General features: G+C 35.0%; 1 protein-coding gene across 2 annotated transcripts in view; it reads right to left on the bottom strand.

The window, feature by feature from the left end:
- LOC128227977 (uncharacterized) overlaps positions 1 to 23,206 on the bottom strand; it is a 186,304-nt gene extending 163,098 nt beyond the window's left edge. For both annotated transcript variants that reach the window (XM_052938974.1, XM_052938975.1), the window contains exons 1-2: positions 22,683 to 23,206; positions 219 to 367 (exon numbers count right to left, since the gene is read on the bottom strand). In XM_052938974.1, the coding sequence (XP_052794934.1) occupies positions 219 to 367; positions 22,683 to 22,892 (359 nt within the window). In that variant the 5' untranslated portion in view covers positions 22,893 to 23,206. The remainder of the gene's footprint in view (positions 1 to 218; positions 368 to 22,682) is intronic.
- Positions 23,207 to 25,822: the final 2,616 nt, after the last annotated feature.

Genomic DNA, 25,822 nt, shown 5'->3' with positions numbered 1-25,822 from the left:
TCCATTTTTAGTAGAAATTGTAATTCAAAATTATAATCAAAATGAGGCAATCTGAAATATCCCATCCCTTATTCCCATAATGGTGGGAAAAAAGACTGGGTACATTTTGGCACATTCTTTCCCATGAACTTCTAGAAAATGTTACCTTTGCATTGATTGTTTCCAGTGATCATACAATCATGCCATATTTTCGTTTAAAAAAAAATCCCATCATTTACCTCCAAACTTGTAGTGTGAGCGTCTTAAAGGCACTGTCGATAAGTTGCCGAGCCTCGACCAGGGAATGACAACGAATCTCATTAACCTCCAGCAAGTAGTCACCACTCTTTAACTGGCCACTGACTATGGCTTTGCCTTCCTTGTGTAACTGAAACAAATTATAAATACATAATTTTATTGTACATGTATATCATAAGCTCTGTGTTTCACACTGGTCACTACTTTATACAAAGAAGTGACAGAAAATCTTGTTAACCACAAGTAAGTAATCTCCACTTTTTGACTCACCACTGACTTCTACTTTGCCAACATTGTGTAACTGAAATGTAACCTTTTTCTTGTGTTTCCATAGGACTGAACTAAAGAAGTGATGGAGAATGTCATTTATTTCTAGCAAGTAGTCACTGTTCCCCCCTAATATCCCCTCTTGCTCCCACAGTGTAACTGAAACATATATGAAAATAAATGACTCTAGTAACATTACGAGGACATAGAATTATGTATGTATGAAGCTATCGATAAAATGTGAATCTCCGTATCTATGAAGCAATGGATAGGTAAGTAAAATTGTGTATCTATGAAGTAAAGGGTTAATTAATTAAATACTCCCAAAAAGCCCCAGAATGCAGGAAATGAAACGCTGAATTTCACAATTTTCCCGCCTTCTTTTCTGTTTCAGTCGATTCAACAAAAACTTATTGATAACCCTGTGTTCAAGCTGCACTCTCACAGATTTACTGTTTTAACAACTTTCTTTTTATTTCTTGGTCTTGGAATGAATTATTTTTATGCGAATTTCTGAACACTGGTCATAACAGACAACTGGAAAAAGTGGATTGCTGTTTTCTTATATTAATTTGAAGTAAAAAAAGACAACTGAAAAATTGGATCACTGTTTTCTTATTTTAATACGGTCAAAAGATGATGTTTTATGACAAAAATCTCATTATCAGTATTAAAGCATAAGTAATGCTTTTAACCATGAAAAAAGTTGTCAAAACCTTTAATCTGTGAGAGTGTAGCACACATTATAAGTAAAGCGTTAGTAATGCTTTTTACCATAAAACCATTAGTTACGAATGTAAATATAAAAAACATGATCTTATCTTTTGTCAGCAGTCTTATATCATACTGCTTTTCATTAGCTTATTCCAAGCCCAAAAGTAAAAGAAGTTGTCAAAACCTTCAATCTGTGACTGAGAGTGCAGCAACTTATTTTTGTCTTGGAACAAGCCAATATATGCCAAAATGCATGTAAACCATTTATATAAGATTGCTGACAATAAATTAGTTAGAATTTTTTTATATTTAAGTTCCAAATGTTTTATGCATTTTTCTTAAACCATTAGTAAAGCTTAAGTTAAAAACCTTAGTTTTCGACCTGAAATGTTTCGAAAGACTGGAATGTAATATTTTGTCAGCATTCTTATATCACTCAGGTTTGGAGATATTTACGCAAAAAATTGGTCATTCCAAGACAAAAAATACAAAAGTTGTAAAAACGGTAAATCTGTGAGAGTGCAGCTTTAAAGGGGCTGTACACCGTATGATGACATAGCGAAAAAAAGCGAAAATTGTCAGAAACCGACTTAAACTTGATTTTGATGTACATGTATACAGTGCATTGAAATTTACTAACGGAAGTACCACATAGTTTACAATTAATTTCTTTTTTGAAGTTTTTTCTTATTTTTTCCATTAAAAAGATTACTAGTTATGTCTACCTAGTAGAGTTCATTCCTTCTGCGTGATTGGCTAGTCGATGTTATCATGTGATATTACCAAGTTAAGTATATAGCTTAAATATTCCAACTGCGTAGAGTAAACCTTTGTAGCACAGTGGATATAACACTGGAATGCAATTTTGGCGACCCCGGTTCGAACCCGGCCTCTGACTCAATTTTTTTTTACAATTTTTTTTTTTACAATTATGATATCAAGGAGTAAAACATTTTATTAAAAAACTTGTTTAAGTGCCAATCAGGTGTACAGTCCCTTTAAATGACTAAGTGTGATTTGGCTCAATTTTCACCTAATATTTTATAGTGTTGTGGCACCTAAATGGTTTGTTTTTAACAACATTACATGTGCATATGTATAAAAAAATTCTTAAATTTGTAATTTAGATTGGAAGATTTATTCTCTGGAAAGTAGAAAAGGGCTGTTACATACTGTTATCACAGCTATGACAGAAACCATATTGAGGAGCTTGTCTGCCTGTAGGAAGAAATGCGCTATTGGTTGGAGCAGCACTATTCCCCAGCCATACACCAGCACTTTGTTTGTCATAGAGAGCATTTCTGAGCAGTTATGGAGACCACTAACTATGCAGGTATGTCATAATCAAAATCTTGGTTTTTATTAAAAAAATGATAAATTGATCATCTGTTTAGAAGAAATTTATTTCAAGATTGAAGGCACACACAATAGATTGATGCCCAAAAAAATATTTCTAATTTTAATGCATTATCATGTCTAATTCATTTGACTTAAATGATCAAAGCAAAAAAATGCAAATGATTAAGCTGCAGATATACAAATGCAAGCATTATTTAGGTGCTTTTTGACTGGGGAAATTGTTGCCACTTGTCTATTAATTAAAGAACACATTTACAATTAATAATGTTTACTCTGTACACAAATCATATGCCTTTTTAGCTCAACTATTCGAAGAATAAGGAGAGCTATACTACTCACCCGAGTGTCGGCGTCGTTGTCGGCGTAACCACTTATGTTAAAGTTTGCGTACCACCTCAAATATCTTCAAAGTCCATTGACCTATGGCTTTGAAACTTTGCACACTTGTTCACCATTATGCCCCCACCCTATACACAGGAAGGTGTCACAGCATGTCTGACTGATAAGTCGACAATGCCTGCATCTATGGCCCTCAAACTCAACATGGAGGCTAACCCTTACCATAAGATGACCCCTATTGATTTAAGGGGTCATTGGGTCAAAATAAAAGGTCACAGTGACCATGAATGCTTAAAGGTTGTGCTAATAATGACTGGACAAAGCCTGCACCCATGGCCCTTCAACAACTTTGAGGTTGGGCCTGACCAGTAGGTGAACCCTAATGATTTGTCACAGAGACATTGAACGCAAAAAGCTTGCCTGTGTGACAACTCGGCAAAGCCTGCACCCATGGCCTTCAAACTTGAAATTTAGGTTGTGGTGACCAGCAGATGAACCCTTTGGATTTGGAGGTCAAGGTCACAACTCCAATATTGGTCATTAAAACTATGTCATTTACTTATACCCTGCTGCTAAGAGGATACATGTTTATAAGCAAATATCAGCCATCATCTGAATATGATTGAAAACTGTACCAACTACCTTCATACTTTGAATGGTCAAAATTTAAAAACTGCCTCAAAGTCAATGAAAAAGCAGCTGTCAGTTCGGTCCATGCATATTTTATTCAATTGTCCAGATATTCTTGACAACATGGCGCTAATTAACGCTGCAGGTTTGAAGTTTAGGACACATGCAGATATGTTTTCACTTTTATATCAAAGAAAGTAACCAGAGCACAAATTTTGTAGATATGTGGAATCTGTTGATAGTTGTGGGAGCATTTTTAGGCTTGAATGAGATTCATTTTAATGTTATATTTTTATTATGTCCTCTGAATCTTGGGTATAGTTTGTATTGTATTTGCATTTTAAAGTCATTGGCTTCAACAGACCCAATGAAATGAAGGCATGTAATTGCTCACTGAAACTGTTATAAGCGACGTCAAATAGCATATATTTAAGCATTTCTAATGCATATGCATTTAACTGATTTAAAGTGGTTCAAACTTAGGAAACTTGAGTTAAGATTCTTGTAGGCCATTGGATACATGATTAAGTAGAGCCAATATATTTGTGCTTATTATAATCTACCTTAAAGGATGTTCATCATTTGTATGAAATCATTTGATCACGTTTCATTTGAAAGAACGTAGCGGCAGTGTTCGCTTGCTTCAGTTCCATCACCGACAGTTTTGCAGCGCTTTCAGCGCTTTGATTACCCTTGTAGCCAATGGTGCTACAGATTTCGAGATTTCTGCCAGATTACCATAGCCAGATTACCATAGCCCAGCAGTTTAAAGAAAAACATAGGACAGTACTTGTTTCAGTCAATCCGTGTTGCCAGGGGTTGGGGAGGGTCAGTGAGAGTGTGTTGGGGGGGGGGGGACCACTGCTGTGTTAATAACACAATTTTACAAACATCTTGTTCACCTTTTTCGGTAATTACATAATTAGTTTATTTAAAAAAACATCCAAACTTTAATATCTTACTATATCAAAAAGAGTATTGACAGTCTGAAATATGATGCATGTCAAAATTATTATTTTCAAGCAGTATAGTATTGCTTGTCAAGGGAGATCACTTCAATGGAAATATCTGGTCCGATGAGAAATTATCTGGAAGTTGGTAATCTGTGTCCATGTAAACATCGACCCCACAATATTTTTAAACCAACATGCTCGATGATTTCATCCCCCGTCGGGCTATCATAGCGAATTCTGTGGTATCCCAGGTCATTTTTTCGTCACCTCAGGTGATCGGGCTACCGTTAATTTTGCACACTATGACTTCCTAACTGCCATCACATAGGCTTTGACTTCATAATGAAACATCATATAAAATGTGATATTTATTATAGACATGAAACCTAGCTTCCAAGATTTAAACATTCCTGACCATTATGTTAACTGTCCTGGATAGTGCTTGAAAAACAAGTGCACATGGGCTTGAATTCATTCAATTCAATTAATAAGTCGAACAAACTGGTTTATTACAAATGGCAGACTTAATATATTTTTAACATTATATTAATTCTTCCATAAATTTGTGTCCGATTCCAAGACAGCTACCAAAAAGGTATTGGCTATGATATTTTGTCAAAATCAATGTATTGGTATTGTTTGCAATTAACAAATATTCTTTACTCTAACTATAAAGTGATTTAGATCATACCAAGTTCAATAAAGCATCAAAGATGGCCATCAAAAAGCACCAAAATGAATGTAAAAGATTGTCACACTTAATTAGAAAAAAGTTTTAGAAATGACCAATTCAGATTTTTATATGCTTATTGCATTGTTTCATAAGAAGTTCAATGCTTTCTCTACAGAGCGATCCACTTCAACAATTATCTTTACTAGTACAACAATACATGTCACATTACAACTACACAAAGATCGATGGCATTGCTTGCCATTCACAGGTGGCACAAGGTTACCAATCAGATTCTTGTATGATCATCGCAGGTGGCATAAGGCCACCAATCAGATTCTTGTATGATCACCGCAGGTGGCACAAGGCCACCAATCAGATTCTTGTATGATCATCGCAGGTGGAGCAAGGCCATCCATCAGATTCTTGAATAAGAGGGTCTAGGCTACAAACTTATTGTACCCCCCCCCCCTCCCCGGTCCGGGGAATAGCGGGGACTTTGACTTTTGGTCCAGCTAAGCCCGGGTAAAATCCCCACTAAATGCCCCCGCACCCTAGGGACCCTAGGCAAGGCCAATTCCCCGGTATTTTGGTCACAAGGACAAAACCACAGCATTCATCCAGCACTGCAGGGCTACCTGGAAGGTAAAAACTTGGCCCATTTCCTTGGCTATCCCCGGTATACCCCTGGACCTGGGGGGGCCTTGGTTACAATTGACTGGTGCATTAGGTTCTCCACTTTTGCTGCTTGACTAAAACATGTGTAAAACCAGTTCATTAATTTCTGCCTAGGGTTTATGTACAGCAATATATTAAAGGAATGCAAACCATTCTTTTGGTTTTTATCCATTTAAATACAGTAAAGATGTAATAAAACACCTGTCATTTCTTTGTAGTGTAGCCATTTACAACAGAAGAATAATATCAGTAACCAGCTAGGGGGCAACATACTAAAATCATTCCAGAGACACTACTGACACACACTCCAGAAATAAACTTGTATGGTGTCATATGTGACACATACAAAGTTTTTTGGATGACAGAATATCCTGGAAATAGTCTTGCCCAAAGGGCAGAAATGTGGGGAGATAATTCAAAGACATCATCTTATACAAAGCATTAAACTATAAGGTGAAGTAATTCAAAGAAATAATTTTGCAAAAAATGAATACTTCTGCTTTTTGTTTCTTATAAATGTATGTTTATTTATCAAAATAAGTTGTAATGGATTGTCAGAAAAACAGAAAAACTTATATTTAGAACCATGTTTGACATTCATCAAACATTTTAAAGCAATCTCGAGAAAGATTACCTCCCCTATATGTTGCAGATGATTTCTTTGAATTAACCTTCCTTTACCCTAATGCAAGTGCCTCTATTTCAACCTTCGAGCAAGATTCTTTGAATTATTTCTGCTGTGCAATTTCTGTCTAAGACAATTATTTTAATTATCTTCAATATATTCAACTCTTTGTACAAGATGATTTCTTTGAATTACCTCCAGTATATATTACCCTTTATGCACAATGAAATCTTTCAACAACTCCCCTACATATAACCTTCTGTGTAAACAGTTTCTTTGAATAATCTGCCATTACATTTTATCCATAGTGCAAGATGAGTGCTCTGAATTATTAAGCCCATATTTTACTCTTGTGCAAATTGATTTCCTTGAATTTCTTACCATATGCTAAATGCAAGATTATTTCTTGCTTTAATACGAACTACCTTACATTTACTTTCCGCATAAAAGGATTTCTTTAAATTACATACATGTATCCTAACCACAAAATAGTTGTGCTCTGTCGTCAAGCATTATGCTTTTTAAAGTTTAATCATGTTCGAGTCATGTTTATATATACTTATGAAAAGCATCCCTGATTCTGTGTGCATACACATAAATAACCCATGCTAAAAACATCAATTAAATAATGCAGTGAGATATGATTCAATGCATTTTGCAGCAAGTAAGGAATATCTGATAATTTACTGCAAATTCAATTACATCAAGCATTGTACAATGTTGAATTCAGTGAATGCAATGCTCTTGTCAAATTTTGATTTACATTAAGTAAACTGAGGAAGAGTTCTCATATTTCTCAAAAGCTCTAAGCTGTACCAATTACGAAATATTTTCGTTTTTTAATGATATTGTTATAATAAATTGAAGAAAAACTATACAGAAATTTGCTCATCAGTATTAAATATCATGCATTGCAATAAATATTTTGTTTCATCTTATAGGTATTTCGAATTAATGACACGTTTTCCTTACTTTTTTAGGCCTGCCATTCTTATCCGACTGAATAACATTTTGAAGTAAATGAATGAAAATGTTTAAACATTAAAATCAGATAATTCAAAACATACTCGACAGCTCCACCACTACTTGACGGCGACAACACTAGAGCAACAGCGCCACCACTTTTATTATTAAGTGCATTTTTCCTTTTTAAGAAGTGCTTATTAGTTTTGTTGTTTCCCGACGGAAATACTAGGGATGTCCAGAGTTTTGAGACTGTGTCATGCAAATGTGTGCGATTTAAAGCGGAGTGGCAGGCCTTTCAGTGTGGGACATGGTACAAGAAGACCGGCGGAGGGAAGTTGGCGTCTCCGTTCATTTAAAAAGGACAGTGTTCATAATATCATGAAAGAACATCACAATCTATCAAAATTAAGTGCCAGATGGGTCCGCAGGCTGCTCTCTACAGAGGAAAAGGTGACCGTGGTCCCTGTAAGGGCCTCCCAAGAGTTCATCTGTAGATTCAAACGAGAGGGAGACAGGTTCTTACAGAGAATAATAACCTACATTAGCCTATATGAACCAGAAACAAAGTTAGCCTCTATGGTTTGGAAACATTCATCACCTCCTCCAGGTACCGGTATGTGACAGAGTAAAAGGAAACAACTTCATATTTTTTGTTGTCTTGAATTTCCTGCTAATCTAGCTACTGAACACACAGAGGGTTTTGGAAACATTCATCATTATCCATCAATTCTAACTCAAGTAATTGGGCAGAAACCATTTTTTTCTTTTTTTAGTAACAGTGACCTTGACCTTGACCCCACCCCCCTCAAAAGCAATCCCAAGCTAGCTCTTCACATTAAGCTACCTACACACCAAATTTTCTTACAATCCATTAATGCTAGCTTAAGTTATTGGGCTGAAACCAATGTTTGACGCCCGCTGCCTCCCCAATACTAATAAACTAAGGTTTTTATTGAAGACCTGCTTAAAAAAATCACTGAATGCATGCATAACTTGTATTTGGGTTTGTTGTTGATTACTGACATAAAGTAACAATTGAGGAAAAAATAGAAAAAATTGACAAGTGTTTTTTATGAAACTTACAAAAGGCCCCTATATGTCTCGAATGTGATAATTTGATTACAGGTAATTGAAATTACAGCCTTTTTTCGGATATTCAACTGTGAAAAGAGGCAAACAATTTGCTTATCAAAGAACGACAGTTTACAAACAAGTTTGATAAATTTTTGAAACCTGATCAGGATTTCATTGAGTGAACCTTTGGTAGTTTTGTCTCCATTTATAACATGTCTGACTCTTCAAAGACATTTTATCTCAAGGAAAATCCCAGTACATTGATTGCAGCATTAAAAAGCACACACACAAACATCTTAAATTACGAGGAACCTTGATCTGTATCTTCACCATTAAATACATGATGTTATATTTCAATATGTTGTAAAACTTCTAGACTGAATTGAAATATGTCACAAGTAAAATAGCATAACGTAAATATTAAATTACAAGTTATCAAAAAGAGCCAATTAAGCTCTTATATATTTCAAAATATTGACCATTAAGCCAAACATAACAATTCAACTAAAGCTCAAACAATTTGTTGGGTGGTCATAAAAAATTTATATTAGGTCTTGCACAAGCTACGTTTTCTGGATAACCAATGTACATATTTATTTTGCCTTATAAGTGGAAAATATTCAGATATCATAGAGCAGATTTTGATAAATTGAACGAATTAATCAGAATTACGGATAGGTCATTTATTAACAACGAAAATATTGACAACTCCTGTTTAATCTTTTCACATAAACTTTGTACAAAATGTATACCATTCAAAATTGTAACTATAAGACGATAAACCATGGTACAACACAGATATCCTACGTACAAGTCGCCAACGCAATAGACATAAACAAAAGACAATACATTCGGTAAACAATCTGATTGGCAAACATATTAGCATTTAAGGAATAAAGTTAATAATATGAAAAAATTTGCTAAGCAAACATTTTATTGTAGCCTTGAAACATCTTTAAATGACTTTAAGCACAAAAGATCCCAAGAAGTATTGTAAAATAGTAAAACTTTTAATCAAAAGCAACTCACAACAAACAGATGTCATTCCTCTTTTGAAAACAGCCAATGGTAATGTTGCTACTAATCTGATGAAGAAAAGGCAAATTCGCTCAACGATTTCAGAGATTTTTTAAAAAGCAAAACAGGAAGTCGGCCATTTTGTTGATGTTGTTGTTGTTGTTGTTGATCAATCGTGACCCCTTCATTTCAATAACACCGTTGTTCAGTTTGTTGATCACCACAAGCAACTTGGTTTAGCACTCAGTAATGATGGGTCTTGGCACCAACATTTCACTAATATCATCGCAACAGTGTAAAAAATTCTTGGTACAATGAAAATGATGTAATTTAAACTTCACAGAAAAAACACTTACCGTAACCACATATACTTGTCATATCTCTGTACGCATCTTAGGAATAGGGATCACTTCTTTGGGATAATTGTGCCCAAAAGGAAAAAGAAACATTCGACAAAATTCAATATGAAGCCGCTTGAATAGTACTGGTCTCACACGATCGGTATCAATAAACAATTTACTAAAAGAAGATAGCTGGGTGTCCCTTACGGATAGAAGAACAATTCAAAAGTTGACACTAATATATGAATACAAACACAACATGTTACCATCTTATCTTGAACAATTATTTCCTCCAAGTGTGTGTTTATGTTTAGTAACAACACGTACAATATGAAACTCTGAAAACTTTAACGTTCGCTAGAAGAACTCAAATTTATGCCCAGTCTATACTTCCATCCGCTTTGAGGATGTGGAACGATCTTGACAACTCCATAAAAGATGCAGTATCATTGCCCACGTTTAAAGGTAAAATGAATTCTATATACAGTGTTCCCAAAGTCCCTACATTCTATATCGAAGGTGAAAGAACCTCTTCCGTCCATCATGCTCGATTGCGTAATAATTGCAGCAACTTGAATTCCGATCTTTTCAATAATTATATCGCAACAACCCCTTACTGTTTTTGTGGTACAGAAATCGAAGATGCTGAACACTTCCTTTTCAAATGTAGTTGTTTTACTACACAAAGGCGTCAGTTATTCCTTCAGACTTAAGACAATATCACCCACTGAATGCCCATAAATTACTACATGGCTACACAGGGTTCAAATTTAACTTTGAGGAGCACACGCAAAATTTTGCGAGTGCTTTTTGAGGCAACTCGCAAAATGATAAATCAACTTGCAATTTTATTACTTCCTTTATTCCCTTATTATATTGTCTAATTAAAGTAGATATTTACACCTAAAACATATTATGAATATTAAAAATTATCAATCTTGAGTGACTCTACTACTAGAGAACTTGTTGATGGCTTATTCTTTTTGGGGGGTACAGATGACTCCTCGGATGCTGGCCGCTTTTTGATAACAAAGCTGTCCAATAATTTGACATTGTTCACCCATCGGGTAATACCCATTTGCCGAGCACGCTACAGATTTCATTAACTGATTAAGTCTATAAGTATTAAAAACAATAACATTATAAATTTAGAATAAATAAAAGCAACAGTAAATGTAGCGGGGATGCTTTGGACAATAAAATATATCGAAGTCTATTCACTTTGACAGTTGAGCGGATATATTCAAAGGTTGATGGGGTTTACATATAGTGCGCGAAAGCGCTAAATTTAGCCAATGATTGAGCTAGGTGATTATGTCATTTGTATTCACTTTGTATTAAGCACGCCTCGGAGCATCCCGGAAAGATTCAAGATAAAACTCGCCCTTTTCCGTATTTGTTCTATTTTTAAAAACTTACTAGAGCGTAACTCCGTACTGTCTTCTCTTTACTGGTAGTGTAAACATGCCACTTATAGGTTGTTTACACTCGACTACGTGGTGAAGTTAAGTTCGTGTTTATTCTACTTGCCTTTTAACATTTTTTGGTCTAGAAAAAGCCACTCACAGAATTTTGCAAGCTTGAATAAAAGTCACTCGCAATTTGCAAATGTCGCTCGCATTTTGCGAGTATGTAAGTCTAAATTCGAACCCTGCTACAGTAATCTGAGTGACGAACAGAATACATTCCTTTTTTCAAAGAGTGCATACATATATTGTTGCATCTAAAAGATTTAAGACAACTGAAGTTCAAAAGGATGCCTGTCTACCATAATACTTGTAGGATTAGCCCACGTTGACTTGGTGACAACAGATTCGTTTGCATATACCATTTCTCATCCTATCTTTCTCCCTCTTTCTCTTTCTTCCAACTTAACTTATTTCTTAAGTCAAACTCGTACCTATTTGAACCTAAAAAATATTACCAGGGTTAGTTAAATATGTGTTCACATGCAAATTGATATTGTCACATTAAACTTTTCAATTTTAACGATAGTCTGACACATTTCGGGGAGGGCAATTTTCTAATGTTGTCATAACTTGTGGCCCAACCTAATTGTATAATAACATTGTTTGTCAAAATTATGTATACTATATCGCATGTGTATATTATTTACAATGAAATACGATTAAACTATAACCCATGTACCTGGCAACGTTTAAAGCCTATTCTTTTCAGTTTCTGGGGAACATGCCCCAAAGTGCACTTTGCCCCCTCTAACATTAAATCCTGAATCTGCCTGTGACTTGCAATAATTCAATAATTCTATTTAAATCACTTATAATTCTTTCAACCTACAGTAAACAAATAAAATGGAAAAATGCACCTAAATATTTTAGATGGCTGCTTCTGATGTGGCTGCATGCTTGTTGCTTTTTAAGTGTGGCTCATTTCACATGAAAATTGAATCAACCTATGTAATTTATGACATTTTTTCTCACTTAAAAAATTTCAGCTTGTAGGATTCAGTTTACAGTACCTTAATTACTACTTTAAAACTATTATGGTATGCAAATGAAGTCATGGAAGATCATTCCACTTTGTCCTTTCACTTTGGCTGATGCCAGTTAAAGATACAAGAAAGTTCATAAATAAATTGAAATTATATTGATTTTATGTAATTCAAGAAGCTTTCTTTATTTTTCATAATGCTATATATTTGTGAATACAGTCATAAAATATTTAATGTATAATATGTTTAACAACAAATATTTGCTTTTCAGACTTCAAAAACAACTTTCTGTTCCAAGTCATGGCGTACTATTTGAGTCAAAAAGATAGAAACAAGTGGTTTTCATGTACCTCGTAACATGACTGCTTAAAAATGTACATGTACTTGCACCTCAAAATCTATAGATGCACATAATACTAAGGTGTACTTCTCAATACTTAAAGGTGTACCCAACAATCTTGATTTGAAGTTACATTTGTAAATACAACAGTGTCTGGATAAATATATTATAGAAGTACACCTTTTTCTTATTGAGGTGACATAAATACAAATACATCTGTATATGAATTATATAGCAGTATATAGGTGTTCCACAATATTTAGAGGTGCACTGATAAAAGAAAGTACACCTTTATTAAAAAGGTCCACCTCTGTAATTCCATAATTAACTACCAAATCTTAAGGCGATGTTTGACCAAATGGCATAATTATATAGCTGTGTGTCCATATAGTAAAAAAATAGCTGTGTGTCCATGTAGTAAGAAATAGCTGTGTGTCCATGTAGTTAGAAATAGCTGTGTGCCCATGTAGTAAATCAAAGTGCTGAAAGCACTGATGGACTAGGGCTTCATTCAGGGTAATGTTGACAACCATATTCGAAGCATTGAAAAAATCGGCTCACATCACAAAGGGTTACTGTTTAATGGGCTAGCTTAAACTTTAGCTTAAACTTTAGACTAAAACTAAAAGTGTGTGTAGAGTAAGGGGGGTGGGGGGGGGGGGGGGGTGCACACATACTTCTTTAATTTGATCAAATCCTTTTATATCAAAGGTCTGTTATTTGCAGTTTCAGAGAAGATTTTCAATGATGTAATTATATACTATATAGAAAATCTGTCACCTCTTTTTCAGGGGAGCTTTAAACCACAGGGCCATACTTTGAACAATCTTTGTAAAATACATCTACATTGTACACCTATGTCAGACTGCATACACAATGCTATTAGGAAGTAGTTAGAATTCTCCCTCTTAATTTGTGCTTGGTATTCAATTCATATAACATGTTACCATGATAACTTAGTGCTGTTGATCAATATTAGGCACTGCCTTCTGTCTAATGCTATTCATATTACTGCTGCAGACTTTTGTACGTAGCAAAGCAAGTTGAGTAGACTAAGATGAGATGAATATCATTTTTAAAGTATGAAATATTGAAATGTCTTTTAAATACTTTGACCATCAAATTTCATAACATGGTGTCAGCAGTTCAACACACTGCTTAGTGCTAGTGAGAATGGAATACCAAACATAATTAATTTTATTCTTTATTATATACCCATCATCAATCTACATGCAATACATATCACAAAATACTTTAACCCATATTCCACTCCAGTGCAATACGGCCATATACCACTCTTGTGATGTCACGTCATAACAAGTATGTTGCGCAATATTAAATTGACGTCATTAAACCAATGAGTGCATCCTTAAAATGAAATTTATTATGCAAAGACGTGGCTTCTAAGTGATCTAATCAGTAATGTATATAATAAAAGGGTTATTAGTACTGCGTTTTGATCCGGATATGGCGGAATGTCATATTTGATTCTGGTAGTTTTTTGTAGATTTGAATTTACTCAGCTTGTGCCTTGTGAAATCCGAATCTGCAAAAATCTACTTGAGTTAAATACAACCTCCTGGATCAAAACGCAGGAACAACAAAACCTGTTACCCCGTGGACAGAGCATCTTTAACCCACAGGGCCATTGTAACTTTGAACAATCATTGTAAAAGACAACTACATACAAGATGCTTAAGGAAGTAGTTTGGAAAAATTAAGAATTATTTTCTCCATCTTAATTTGTATGCATTAGATAACTCAATAATTGCAGCAGTTGGCCATTCTTGTATTGTCCTCTGTCACTGTCCTGATAGCTCCCTATCTCAATAGATGCAAAAGGTTGTAGGTTCATGATTCTCTAATGTCAATCAATACTGCAGTTCCTTGGTGTGGGGATTGCTTTATTTACTTTAATAAACAAACAGTTCTTGCGTTGGAAAGTACAATGTATTAATATGCATTTTTCTTGCCCTGACTCCATCCAAGCCTTTAATCTTAGATCAACATGTTCTTGGGGCTATGTGTAATATCAATGAGAACTATAAATTATGTTATGTTATGTTGTGATGGGGATCATCAGTCAGTAAGTTTCAATGCATTAATTGTACACATTGATACCAAGTTTATGTCAATTTTCTACAATTTTCTTTAAATTTTTGTTTTTTTCATCATTAACTGAGTACAGCCCCTTTAAACTGTACCTTATAATGTCTGTGACTTATCAAATATTTAATAGTAATGGTCTACAACCAAGATTTGTTTTAATTATCCAGGTTTCAAACTGCATTGTGTATGCGATTGGAAAGGTAATCTTGAAAGCTCACTTAGTATAATTTTATAAATAACATTCACCCTGTGAATTTTTGCACAGTCATTTATGTATACTTGCATTTATTGATAAAGGATACCTTTTTCAAATCTTTGATTTAGATTGCAAAGTATAACTTATATAAATAAATATATATTCTGAACTTTATCTGAATACACAAGCTAATGCATCTGTCAATTGTAACCATGCCCCCCCCCCCCCCCGGTCCCAGAATAGCAGGGACTTTTACTTTAGGTCCAGCCAACCCCAGCTAAAATCCCTGCCCTGCAGAGATAATCTGATGGTAAAGTCCCCACCAAATGCCCCGCACCCAAGGGTCATTATGTTAAGCCCCATCCACACTGTATTTTCCCGGAAGACCAGGCACTGCGGGGCCACCTGAAAGGTAAAAACATGGCCCATTTCGCTGGCTATCCCGGTATACCCCCGGATGTGGGAGCCGTGGTTACAATTGACTGGTGCATAATGATCCATGTAGTGATCCAATCTCATGCCAAGATGATTTCTGATCTGACATCACGAGGTTAAATATTCTTAAGCATAAAAAAGCCTGGACAGTATTTGAGAAAGACTGTTGTGAGGTTAAATCTTCATTACTTCACTATTCCACAACATTGGGTGATAAGGGAACTTTATTGAATATTTTGATTTTAATTTTGTTCCCTAAACGCCACAAGTCAACTGATTAATTAATACAAATTCAATTCTATCTCTACAATATTCGGCACTGCATTGTTAAATAAAAAGTTACACTTGTAAATTATTTAACCAAATACCTTTCCCTCAAATATTTCACAAATTTATATTGATCTATCAACAACAATGCATCACCATACAGTATCTCTGACTGATTTTTGATTTTCATTCTTGGCTAGAAAACAAAAAGTGAGCACAAAGCGTCTTCAGAAAAAGAACTTGTAAAGTATGCACCAGTCAATTGTAACCACGCCCCCCCCCCCCCCCCCCCCCCCCCCCCCAGGGAATAGCAGGTACTTTGACTTTCGGCCCAGCCAATCCCCGGTAAAATCCCTGCCCTGTGAGAACAAACTGGTGGTAAAATCCCGTGAATAACCCCTCCCCCCTCGCACCCTGGGGATCTAAGGTAAGAGCAATTCCCTGATATAATTTGAGGGAAGACAAAACCACCGCAATCACCCGGCATTGCGAGGACACTAGTTCTGGCTTCCATAACTTTAATGTTGATATTTATTTTTGACTGGTGCATTTCACAGGGGCAGGTTGTGTTGTTTTGACACACCACGCCTCTGTCCGTTTTGTTTTGTTTTTTTATCAATTTTTAGTAAGAATATGATGTGGTAACTGTAACTTGTGATAATTGGCAAAAAAAAAAAATCTAATTTATATTTTATTATCATTGTAAAGGGTGAAGACTTGACCCTGAATTTCCATATATTTGCCGACATGACCCTGTTTAAGAAGCCATAACTTTATCAAAACTTTTGTGTCAAAACAACACAACCTGCCCCTGTGGTAAGAGAGGAAATCAAAATTAAGCATGCAAGATTGTTTTATCAATGGGATGGTTTATCACAATGTCATGTACTTACACTGAGAGAGGCTCCAAGACTTTTCTATGCACATAGGTAAACAATCATCTTATTCACAGATGCTTTATGCACATATTCATACATTTGGCTTCATTTAGAATGAAACTTCATAAATAAGTATGCGCATATTTGATATTTTTTTTATCTCCATTTTGCAAAATTGAAATCACATGATATTTTCAAACGAACTTGGTATTGCTTGAAAATTAACGTGTCAAATTAAAAATACTTTCCACGGTAAGATGAAAATAAATCCGTTTGGTGGTGGTAATCATTCAATGGCGGCTTTATTGATAAATTTCCTCAATAAAACACTATGAAATTCACATCATCCGCATCCGGAAGTAGTGATAACATACATGTATGTCTGAATCATTCTGCCGCTCTGATCAGAGTAAATTTTGAGGTCAATAAATAGACTGGTACCCTGATTTACTTTTCCTCAAAAATATACAGGTACGCGGCATATGGTTTTTTAGTTAACATTAATAGTATTTGAACAACAAATACCAAAAATCATGTTGTATTTAAAAATGTGCTAAGTGCCATGCGATGATTAGTTAAAAAAACTTTGTATCGAAAAGAAAATATCACGGAAACATGCAAATTATGTCGAAAAAAAGAACAGGGACCGACTTCGGAATACCAACATTGTATGCAAAGGATAACAATACTTTTTTTAAACCAACTTTCCTGGTTGTTTTCTACTTAGACCGCACGCTTTATTCGCTTTACGTATGAATTCACAAGACATTTCGAATGCGCGACGGGCACTGCGGTTAGCTGATACTGGATTCTTTTCGGATAAAAGAGAAAGAGGGTACCAGTCTATCAATACAGAGCATTGAACGGAAAATTTTTGATGCATACTTTTCCAATATGTTCATATTCTTATCGCATATAATCTGACCGTATGCAAGAATATTCATGTAGTTAACCAGATTAACTCACTCGCTACGTATGAATTTCTTGTGCTTCATTAAAAGAACATACAGTTAGCTTGAATTGTTAGGAGAACTATTTTTATTGGATGTTTTCATTGTAATCAGTTCTGGTACTACTTTGATTATTCAAATTCGCTAACGGCAATCCAATCAAAATACAGCGTATGAATACATTACGTCAGTGAACCCCCAGATGCGGCTTCAGAATGCAGATAGCGCGTTTATGGCTATAAACTAGGCCACAAGTGCCCTAGTCCAAAAATAGCTGTGTGTCCAGGTAGTTAGAAATAGCTGTGTGTCCATGTAGTAAGAAATAGCTGTGTGTCCATGTAGTAAAAAATAGCTGTGTGTCCATGTAGTTAGAAATAGATGTGTGTCCATGAAGTTAGAAATAGCTGTGTGTCCATGTAGTAAAAAATAGCTGTGTGTCCATGTAGTTAGAAATAGCTGTGTGTCCATGTAGTTAGAAATAGCTGTGTGTCCATGTAGTTAGAAATAGCTGTGTGACCATATAATTAGAAATAGCTGTGTGTCCATGTAGTAAGAAATAGCTGTGTGTCCATGTAGTTAGAAATAGCTGTGTGTCCATGTAGTAAAAAATAGCTGTGTGTCCATGTAGTAAGAAATAGCTGTGTGTCCATGTAGTAAGAAATAGCTGTGTGTCCATGTAGTAAGAAATAGCTGTGTGTCCATGTAGTTAGAAATAGCTGTGTGTTCATGTAGTAAAAAATAGCTGTGTGTCCATGTAGTAAGAAATAGTTGTGTGTCCATGTAGTTAGAAATAGCTGTATGTCCATGTAGTTAGAAATAGCTGTGTGTCCATGTAGTAAAAAAACAAGTTACCTTGCTCAAGTAACCTTGCTAATTTTCATTTTGTGATAACTACAGTATGCCCAGAAAGGAAGTATAATGGCCCAAACGACAAGAAATGTCTTCCCTCTCGTAATGGAATGTGAGAAACTGTATTTAAAATGTTCTTAATCAATACATATGTGTACAAATTTTTGCTTCTCTTTAGCAGATTGTAATAAATCATCCAGCTTTTGTCGTTTTTTTTTCATGACTTGCTCTTAGATTATAATCTTTACCACAAGCTTAGAATATTCAAAGCCTTGTGAAATAATGTTTGCATAAGGCTATAATAAACTTTCAATCATATTCATCTAATAGCAATTGCAATTTTGCATTTCTCAACATTTAAATGAATATCTAATAAATCTCAAGTTTGAAATTACTGTAATTCAAGCTTGTTAAATGAAATGCATATAGAGAAACTACATGTAGTTGACACAAAGAATGTTCAGTTTCTGATAACAGTTATTTCTATCAAAGCTTTTGAACATCCCAATATCACTGGTTCAATATCAGAAATTGGATGTTATTTTACACAAAATTGAAAGTTAAAAATTGGAAAGAATTAAAGTACAGTAACAGCTGAAAACTTCAAAGTAGTCTGTCCAATTGATTTCACACCTCTTTAGCAAAAAGTTGATCCCTTTGCTTGTTTGTATTGGCTTAAGTGACCTACAAAGTGGACAAAGACTGCTTGTTAAATATTGGAATGTGCAGCAGGGACGGTACTTATGTAAAAAAATGTTTTGACAGGGAAATTTCCAAAAAACATGTAAATGTTAGTGGGTCTACTGCGAAATTCTTTAATCACATCTTGAAACTTTAATATTTTGAATGGATTAAAGCTTTCTACAATTTTTAATAACAATAATAATACGAAATGTTCAAATTCATTGAAAAAGTGAGTTACATAGTTCTCTATGTTGCATGATTGCATATATATAAAAAATATTTATACTTATGCTTGCATTGATGGTTACACCATTAATCTGTATTGGGCTGTACAAGTCATGTATTCATGTTACAACCTGCACAATTCATGTACTCATGTTACACCCAGTACAATTCATGAACTCATGATACATCCAGTACAATTCATTTACTCATGTTACACCCAATACAATCCATGTAGTGACATGTTACACCCGGTACAATTAATGTACTCATGTTACACCCAGTACAAGTCATGTACTGATGTTACACCCAAATACAATTAATGTACTCATGTTACACCCGGTACAATTCATGTACTCATGTTACATCCAGTACAATTCATGTACTCATGTTATACCTGGTACAATTAATGTACTCATGGTACACCCAGTACAATTCATGTACTCATGTTACACCCAGTACAATTCATGTACTCATGTTACACCCAGTACAATTCATGAACTCATGATACATCCAGTACAATTCATGTACTCATGTTACACCCAGTACAATTCATGTACTCATGTTACATCCAGTGCAATTCATGTACTCATGTTACATCCTGCACAATAAATGTACTTATGTTACACCCTGTACAATTCTCGCACCTTATATAATTCATGTATTCATGTTACACTCTGTACAATAAATGTTCTAATGTTACACCCTGTATAATTCATGTACCCATGTTACACCCTGTACAATTCATGTACTCATGTTAAACCCTGTACAAACTTTTGACTACTGAGCTTGTTTCTGTAGTTATTCATATAAATATTGACAGTTTGACTCTTGGCTGGTTTGACTCTTGGTTGGTTTGACTCTTGGCTTGTTTTTCTCTTGGCCGGGGTATATGAGTACGGTGGGTATTCCTCATGCACATGGTCCACTGTCCGCATCAGTCGTCCTCTGTCTGCATCAGTCGTCCGCATTCAGTCGTACAACAGAAACCATATTCCACAAGTCAGCAAAAAGGATAGAGATAATCTCATTTCTATGTAGAAATAAACATCTTAGAATAATAAAGTAACTTTATGTCAGTAGCAGCAACTGTGTTACAAATGTTTGATATGCAATTCAAAAAAGGCCTTACTAAAATCTTCTTTATCCATTATCAGATAAATGTCAAACTCAAAGAAAAATAATTCATTCATTTTAGTTCATAAATTGTTCATAAATGTTTTAAACCTGGCTAAAATTTAACATTATATTTTTAATTCAATATGTTCTATTTGCAGGTTGTCTGGTTAAAAGAACTCTAATTCATATACTAGTATATTATTTAAGTCAAACCCAGTTCACTACTGTGATCGCACGCACAGGTGGACGTAGACACTTCGTTGGAATAGAACTAACAGAAATTAACTTGTTTGGTATGTGTATGCAAATAGTAGACTTGGACACATCATTGGAATATATTTACACCTCAACTTCTATTCCCTAAATGAACTGCCTTTTGGCAATTGCGTTTAATATCAATCGATGAATGCAACATCTTCGGATATGTTCAGATCGCAATTCATCGCATGACAATATACATGAAATTTGTTGATCTTGTTATTGTTTGTATTGTGTCAGCAGGTGCTGTAAAATATAAATAAACATTTTAGAAAATGTTAAATAATGATATGTTAAATGTAGTGATGGGCCGATGATCGATTATAATCGAAAATTGATCGGAAAGCTTCAAAATCGGCGATAATCGATTGTAAATTATCATAATCGATTATCGCGGAACATCATACAAATTTATCAAGGGAGGTTACTCAGTATTCATTTACGATTTTTTTTTTTATCTTGCCGACATTTCCGCTCATTTTTCTTTGGGTACAATTCGTAAGAATGGCAGGCGACAATGACGATATGCTGTACAATTATCCGGGTGGGAAAGCAAAATCTAAAGTCTGGCTCTTTTTTTGCATTTAGAAAAATCAAACCAGGACCTCCAACAAAAGAAAACCTTGACATAAGCAAGGCGTATTGTTGCCTAAATGCAAAAAGGCTTACGCAAAATAGGTATACAGTAACTAGATCACAGGTGATGAGCAAGAAGAGATGTAGAATGAACCCATATCTCATTGACCAGACAATATTTCTAAACAAACATTTACTGGTAGATTCATACTGGTGACTTTGAAATTTCTGATATATACATTTCAGTTTAATGTTTTTTTCTTTTTAACTTAAAAATATAAAAAAAAAATATGTTTTATGTTTGTTAGTTTCCTGAAAAATGAATATGTAAGTTCTATTGTTTGGTTTATATATTCAATTCAGCTTACATAGACGAAGTGATACCCATTACCTTCAAGTATATCACTAGCAACCACTGCTCTATAATATCCGATTATAGCCGATGTCTAATCGGTTGATGGTCTCCGATTGTAACCGATTATCGATGGTAAAATTCAACCGATTGCCCATCACTAGTTAAATGTATCGCTGCCATAAGTGTTTCAAGTTTACGTTAAAAAGTGATTTCAAGTGGTTTATCTTTGCTCGCGTTATCGTAAATATAAGTAATGAATTGCGGGATTGATGTCATTATCGGGGATATGAACGCAATTTGGCTGGTCAAAGTACCCGTGGAATCCTTCAGACTCCACACAGACTCCACACACTTTGACCAGCCCAATTGCGTTCATACCCCGATAATGACATCAAACCCGCAATTTATTCCTTAAACAGACCAATTCCACCTAATATATGAGTGAGTTTATGGTTGGTGTTCATCAAGTCAAACAATTGTGTTTCCTCTGGGTACTTTAGTCCGCCAAAATGGACATCATAGTGTCTTTTCATGATTTGCGGACTTGGCAGCTCAAGACAGGGACACATGACAAAATGATTAAAAATTATTCCTGAACACGAGACAGTATAGTGGATACTGGGTACTCAAGTTCCTAAAACATCACCAGACAACACTAAATGCCCCCGCAACCCGGGATAACTTGGTAGGGCCCATTCTCCTCTATTTTTGGAGCGAAAACAAAACCACCCTTCAGTCAGCATTGTGTGACCACCTGTAAGGTAAAAACTCGACCCATTTCCCCCGCTATTCAGGGGGGCAGGATTGGGGGGGGGGGGTAACAATTGACTGGTGCATACCAATCTTGAGTGATGAGGATAATGTAAAATCTTGTTTCAAAATCTTTGTACAATAATTACAATTTTTGAAACTAGTCTTAAACTACAGAACCTATTTGGGTTTTTTTGCTACTAATACATGTACAGTAGATTTTTAAATATAAACCTTTTGCCATTTACCTAAATTTAGATACGATATATATAAAATTGGCTAAATATTTTCAAAATTAGTGTTAAACAAGCACCATGGGAATATATTTGTGTACATCCTAAAACTACTATTACTAATCAGCTGATTACCTACCTCATCAATAAGGACAGCAGACTTCGACTCCGCCCCCGTCCTCAGCGTGAATCCCCAGGGCTCTCCCCCCTTGAGCACAACCCTGAATGGCTCGCCCATCCCTTCACGCAGAGGGCTCGGGGGAAGGGGCATCTCAAACTCCTCATCTTCAGAAGATTCATCCGAAGAAACGTCCGCTTCCGCTCCACTCATTACGCTTACAGCATCCATCAATTTTGAGTCAATTCACGAAGTATTACCCAATTATTTATTAATCACTAGTTTTAGTTTTTAGCAGTTGCGCATTGTGTAATGAAAACTAACATCAAAAACATGTACTGTATGGCAGTTACATGTAATTCACTCGATCCTTGTTAAACAAATTAAACATTCCGATGTCGCGTTGTGTATCACTTCTTCACCTGTGGCAAAGTGTATTAGTTTAACGGAAGTTTACATTTCGAAAGTTTATGACCCATATCATTTGTTTACACAGGAGGGGTAGGTCATTCACGCTTAAGAAACTCGCGACACATTTTCCCTTTTTCTTCAAAAGCATTTTTTAAATTTCTGAAACATGTGTACCTCAGGTGAATACAAACAGTTGTACGAGGGTTGTCCGGAAAGTTTTGAGACTGTGTCTATATTTCAAAATGTTTTTAATATAAATCAACAAACAATAAACAGCTGTGTATATAAAAAAATAAAATTAATAATCTCAAATTAAGGAAGGAAATGGTTGTCAAGACAACCCATCTAGCGCTTCACAGAGCACTTTGAAATTGACGTTTTCTGAAAATTGTTCACAATTCATATTATACTACTCCGTCTGAATAATAGACGCCAAAACGTCACGTCAAAACATATGACGACAGTATGACGTCAGCTGCATCACTAAGCAAATTATTGACGCAATCTAACAGTAGACATGGTTGTAACGATCAGCGGAAGTAGAGAGGTATTTCGAAGATGTCGGAAAAAACCCAACGTTAACGTCACGCACGGAGCAGCGCGCTATGATCAAACACTGTTCGCAGCGGAATAACTCCTACAAATACATATATACGTTTCTAACACGGGATAAATCAAAGCCAGCATGTTCAAGGACTTTGGTATTTCGCTGGTATGGACGTTTCAGTGACGAGCATGGAAATGTGTGCTATTAGAAGCGGAGCGGCAGACCGTCAGTCGTGAGTGAAATTGACGTAAATTCAGTGCAGGCCATGTTACAAGAAGACTGGCGGAAATTGACGAATCCGTTCAGCTAAAAAGAACAGTTGTTCATAATATCATAAAAGGGTGGTACGGAAATATTCAAGCAATGAGTTGATTTTCACCGTAAGTGTGTACATGTACGTGCAGAAGGAGCGTATTTTGAAAAACTGTAAATGACGTGATACAATGAGACAACGAAGTGCTCCGTGGCTTGTTACCTGTACTTTTTGTAATGTTTGTTGAATACGTTCACTTCGTAGTATATTGTTGAAACTTTCAGGATTTGTTTATATGAGATACGATTGACAGCTGATAAAATTTTAATTGCATCCTATGAGTGGTAAGTTTTTTATGAATGCAGTCTCAAAACTTTCTGGACAACCCTCGTACTTAAAGAATATTTTTTCATTCGAGTTTCATTTTACCGGTACATGTTGTATTCAAGAAGTAATTAAGGCCAAGTCAGAATATATGTCGAACAAGCTGGAAGAAAATAAAAATGATCCAAAAAAGCTGTGGTCAGATTTAAAAAATCTTGGATATAGTAGTAAAAGTAAATCTTCTCCAAATATTGTTTTGAACATTGATGATGAAAATTGTTTTGAACCATGTAAGATTGCAAATCACTTTAATACTTTTTTTACTACTGTAGCCTCAACTTTAGTAAAAAAAAACTACCTTTGCCCTTCAATTTGTTTAACTATGAGTCTGACTGTTTTAAACGATTTTATAAAGATAAAAATCCTGACTCTGTTAAATTTAAACTTCACACTGTTAGTGAAGAAAACATATAATATACAAGGAACTATGTAAACTAAATTGTTCAAAAAGCACAGGGTTAGATAACATTCCTGCAAGATTTTTAAAAGATGCTGCACCATTTTTAAAGATACCAGTAACATTTCTGATAAACAGCTCTATCACAAGTAACATTGTACCATCTGAACTCAAAAATGCTAAAGTTAAACCATTGTTTAAGAAAAACAACAGATCTGATGTTTCAAACTATCGACTTGTAAGCATACTATGTATAGTTTCAAAAATCTTAGAAAGAGTTGTATACAACCAACTAGAATCTTTTCTTATTAAACATGGATTATTATACGAACTTCAGAGTGGTTTTAGATGTAACTATTCAACTGACTCCTGCCTAATTCATTTGACCGACCATATAAAGGAACAAAATTCCAAATATAGAGGAATGATCATGCTGGATCTTCAAAAGGCGTTTGATACCGTAGATCACAAAATTCTATGTCAGAAGTTAAAAGAAATTGGTGTGGATTCAATTGAGTGGTTTCAATCATATTTATCTGGACGTAAACAAGTTGTCAATGTAAATAATACAACGTCTGAATTCATGAACATCTCTTGTGGCGTTCCTCAAGGAAGCATACTTGGACGTTGCTGTTTTTATGCTATGTCAATGATATGAGTATAAGCATAAGTGAAAAATATAAATTAATATTATATGCAGATGATAGTGCTATCCTTTTCTCACACAAAGATCCGTCTGTTATTAGTAATGTACTCGGCAAGGAACTTGAAAACTGTAGTAAGTGGTTAGTTGACAACAAACTGTCTTTGCATCTTGGAAAAACAGAATGTATTTTATTTGGGTCTAAAAGAAAACTAACAAAAGTTGATAGCTTTAATGTAAACTGCAATGGCCATATCATAAAACCTAAACAATCTGTTAAATATCTTGGAAGTATACTGGACAATGATCTCAGTGCTGCATCTATTGTTAACAATATTGTCAGTAAAGTTAATTCTAGGCTAACTTTTACATAGACAAAATCGTTTTTTAGATATGAATCTAAGAAGATTGTTATGTAACTCCTTAATACAATGTCATTTTGACTATGCATCGACATCTTGGTACAGTGGTATATCTAAACAATTCAAGAACAGATTACAGGTCACTCAGAACAAAGTTGTCAGAT

Source organism: Mya arenaria, chromosome 3 (assembly GCF_026914265.1).
Source record: "Mya arenaria isolate MELC-2E11 chromosome 3, ASM2691426v1".
NCBI lineage: Eukaryota > Metazoa > Mollusca > Bivalvia > Myida > Myidae > Mya > Mya arenaria.
Note: the sequence above shows the minus strand (reverse complement) of the source record. Positions and strands in the feature narration are given on the sequence as shown.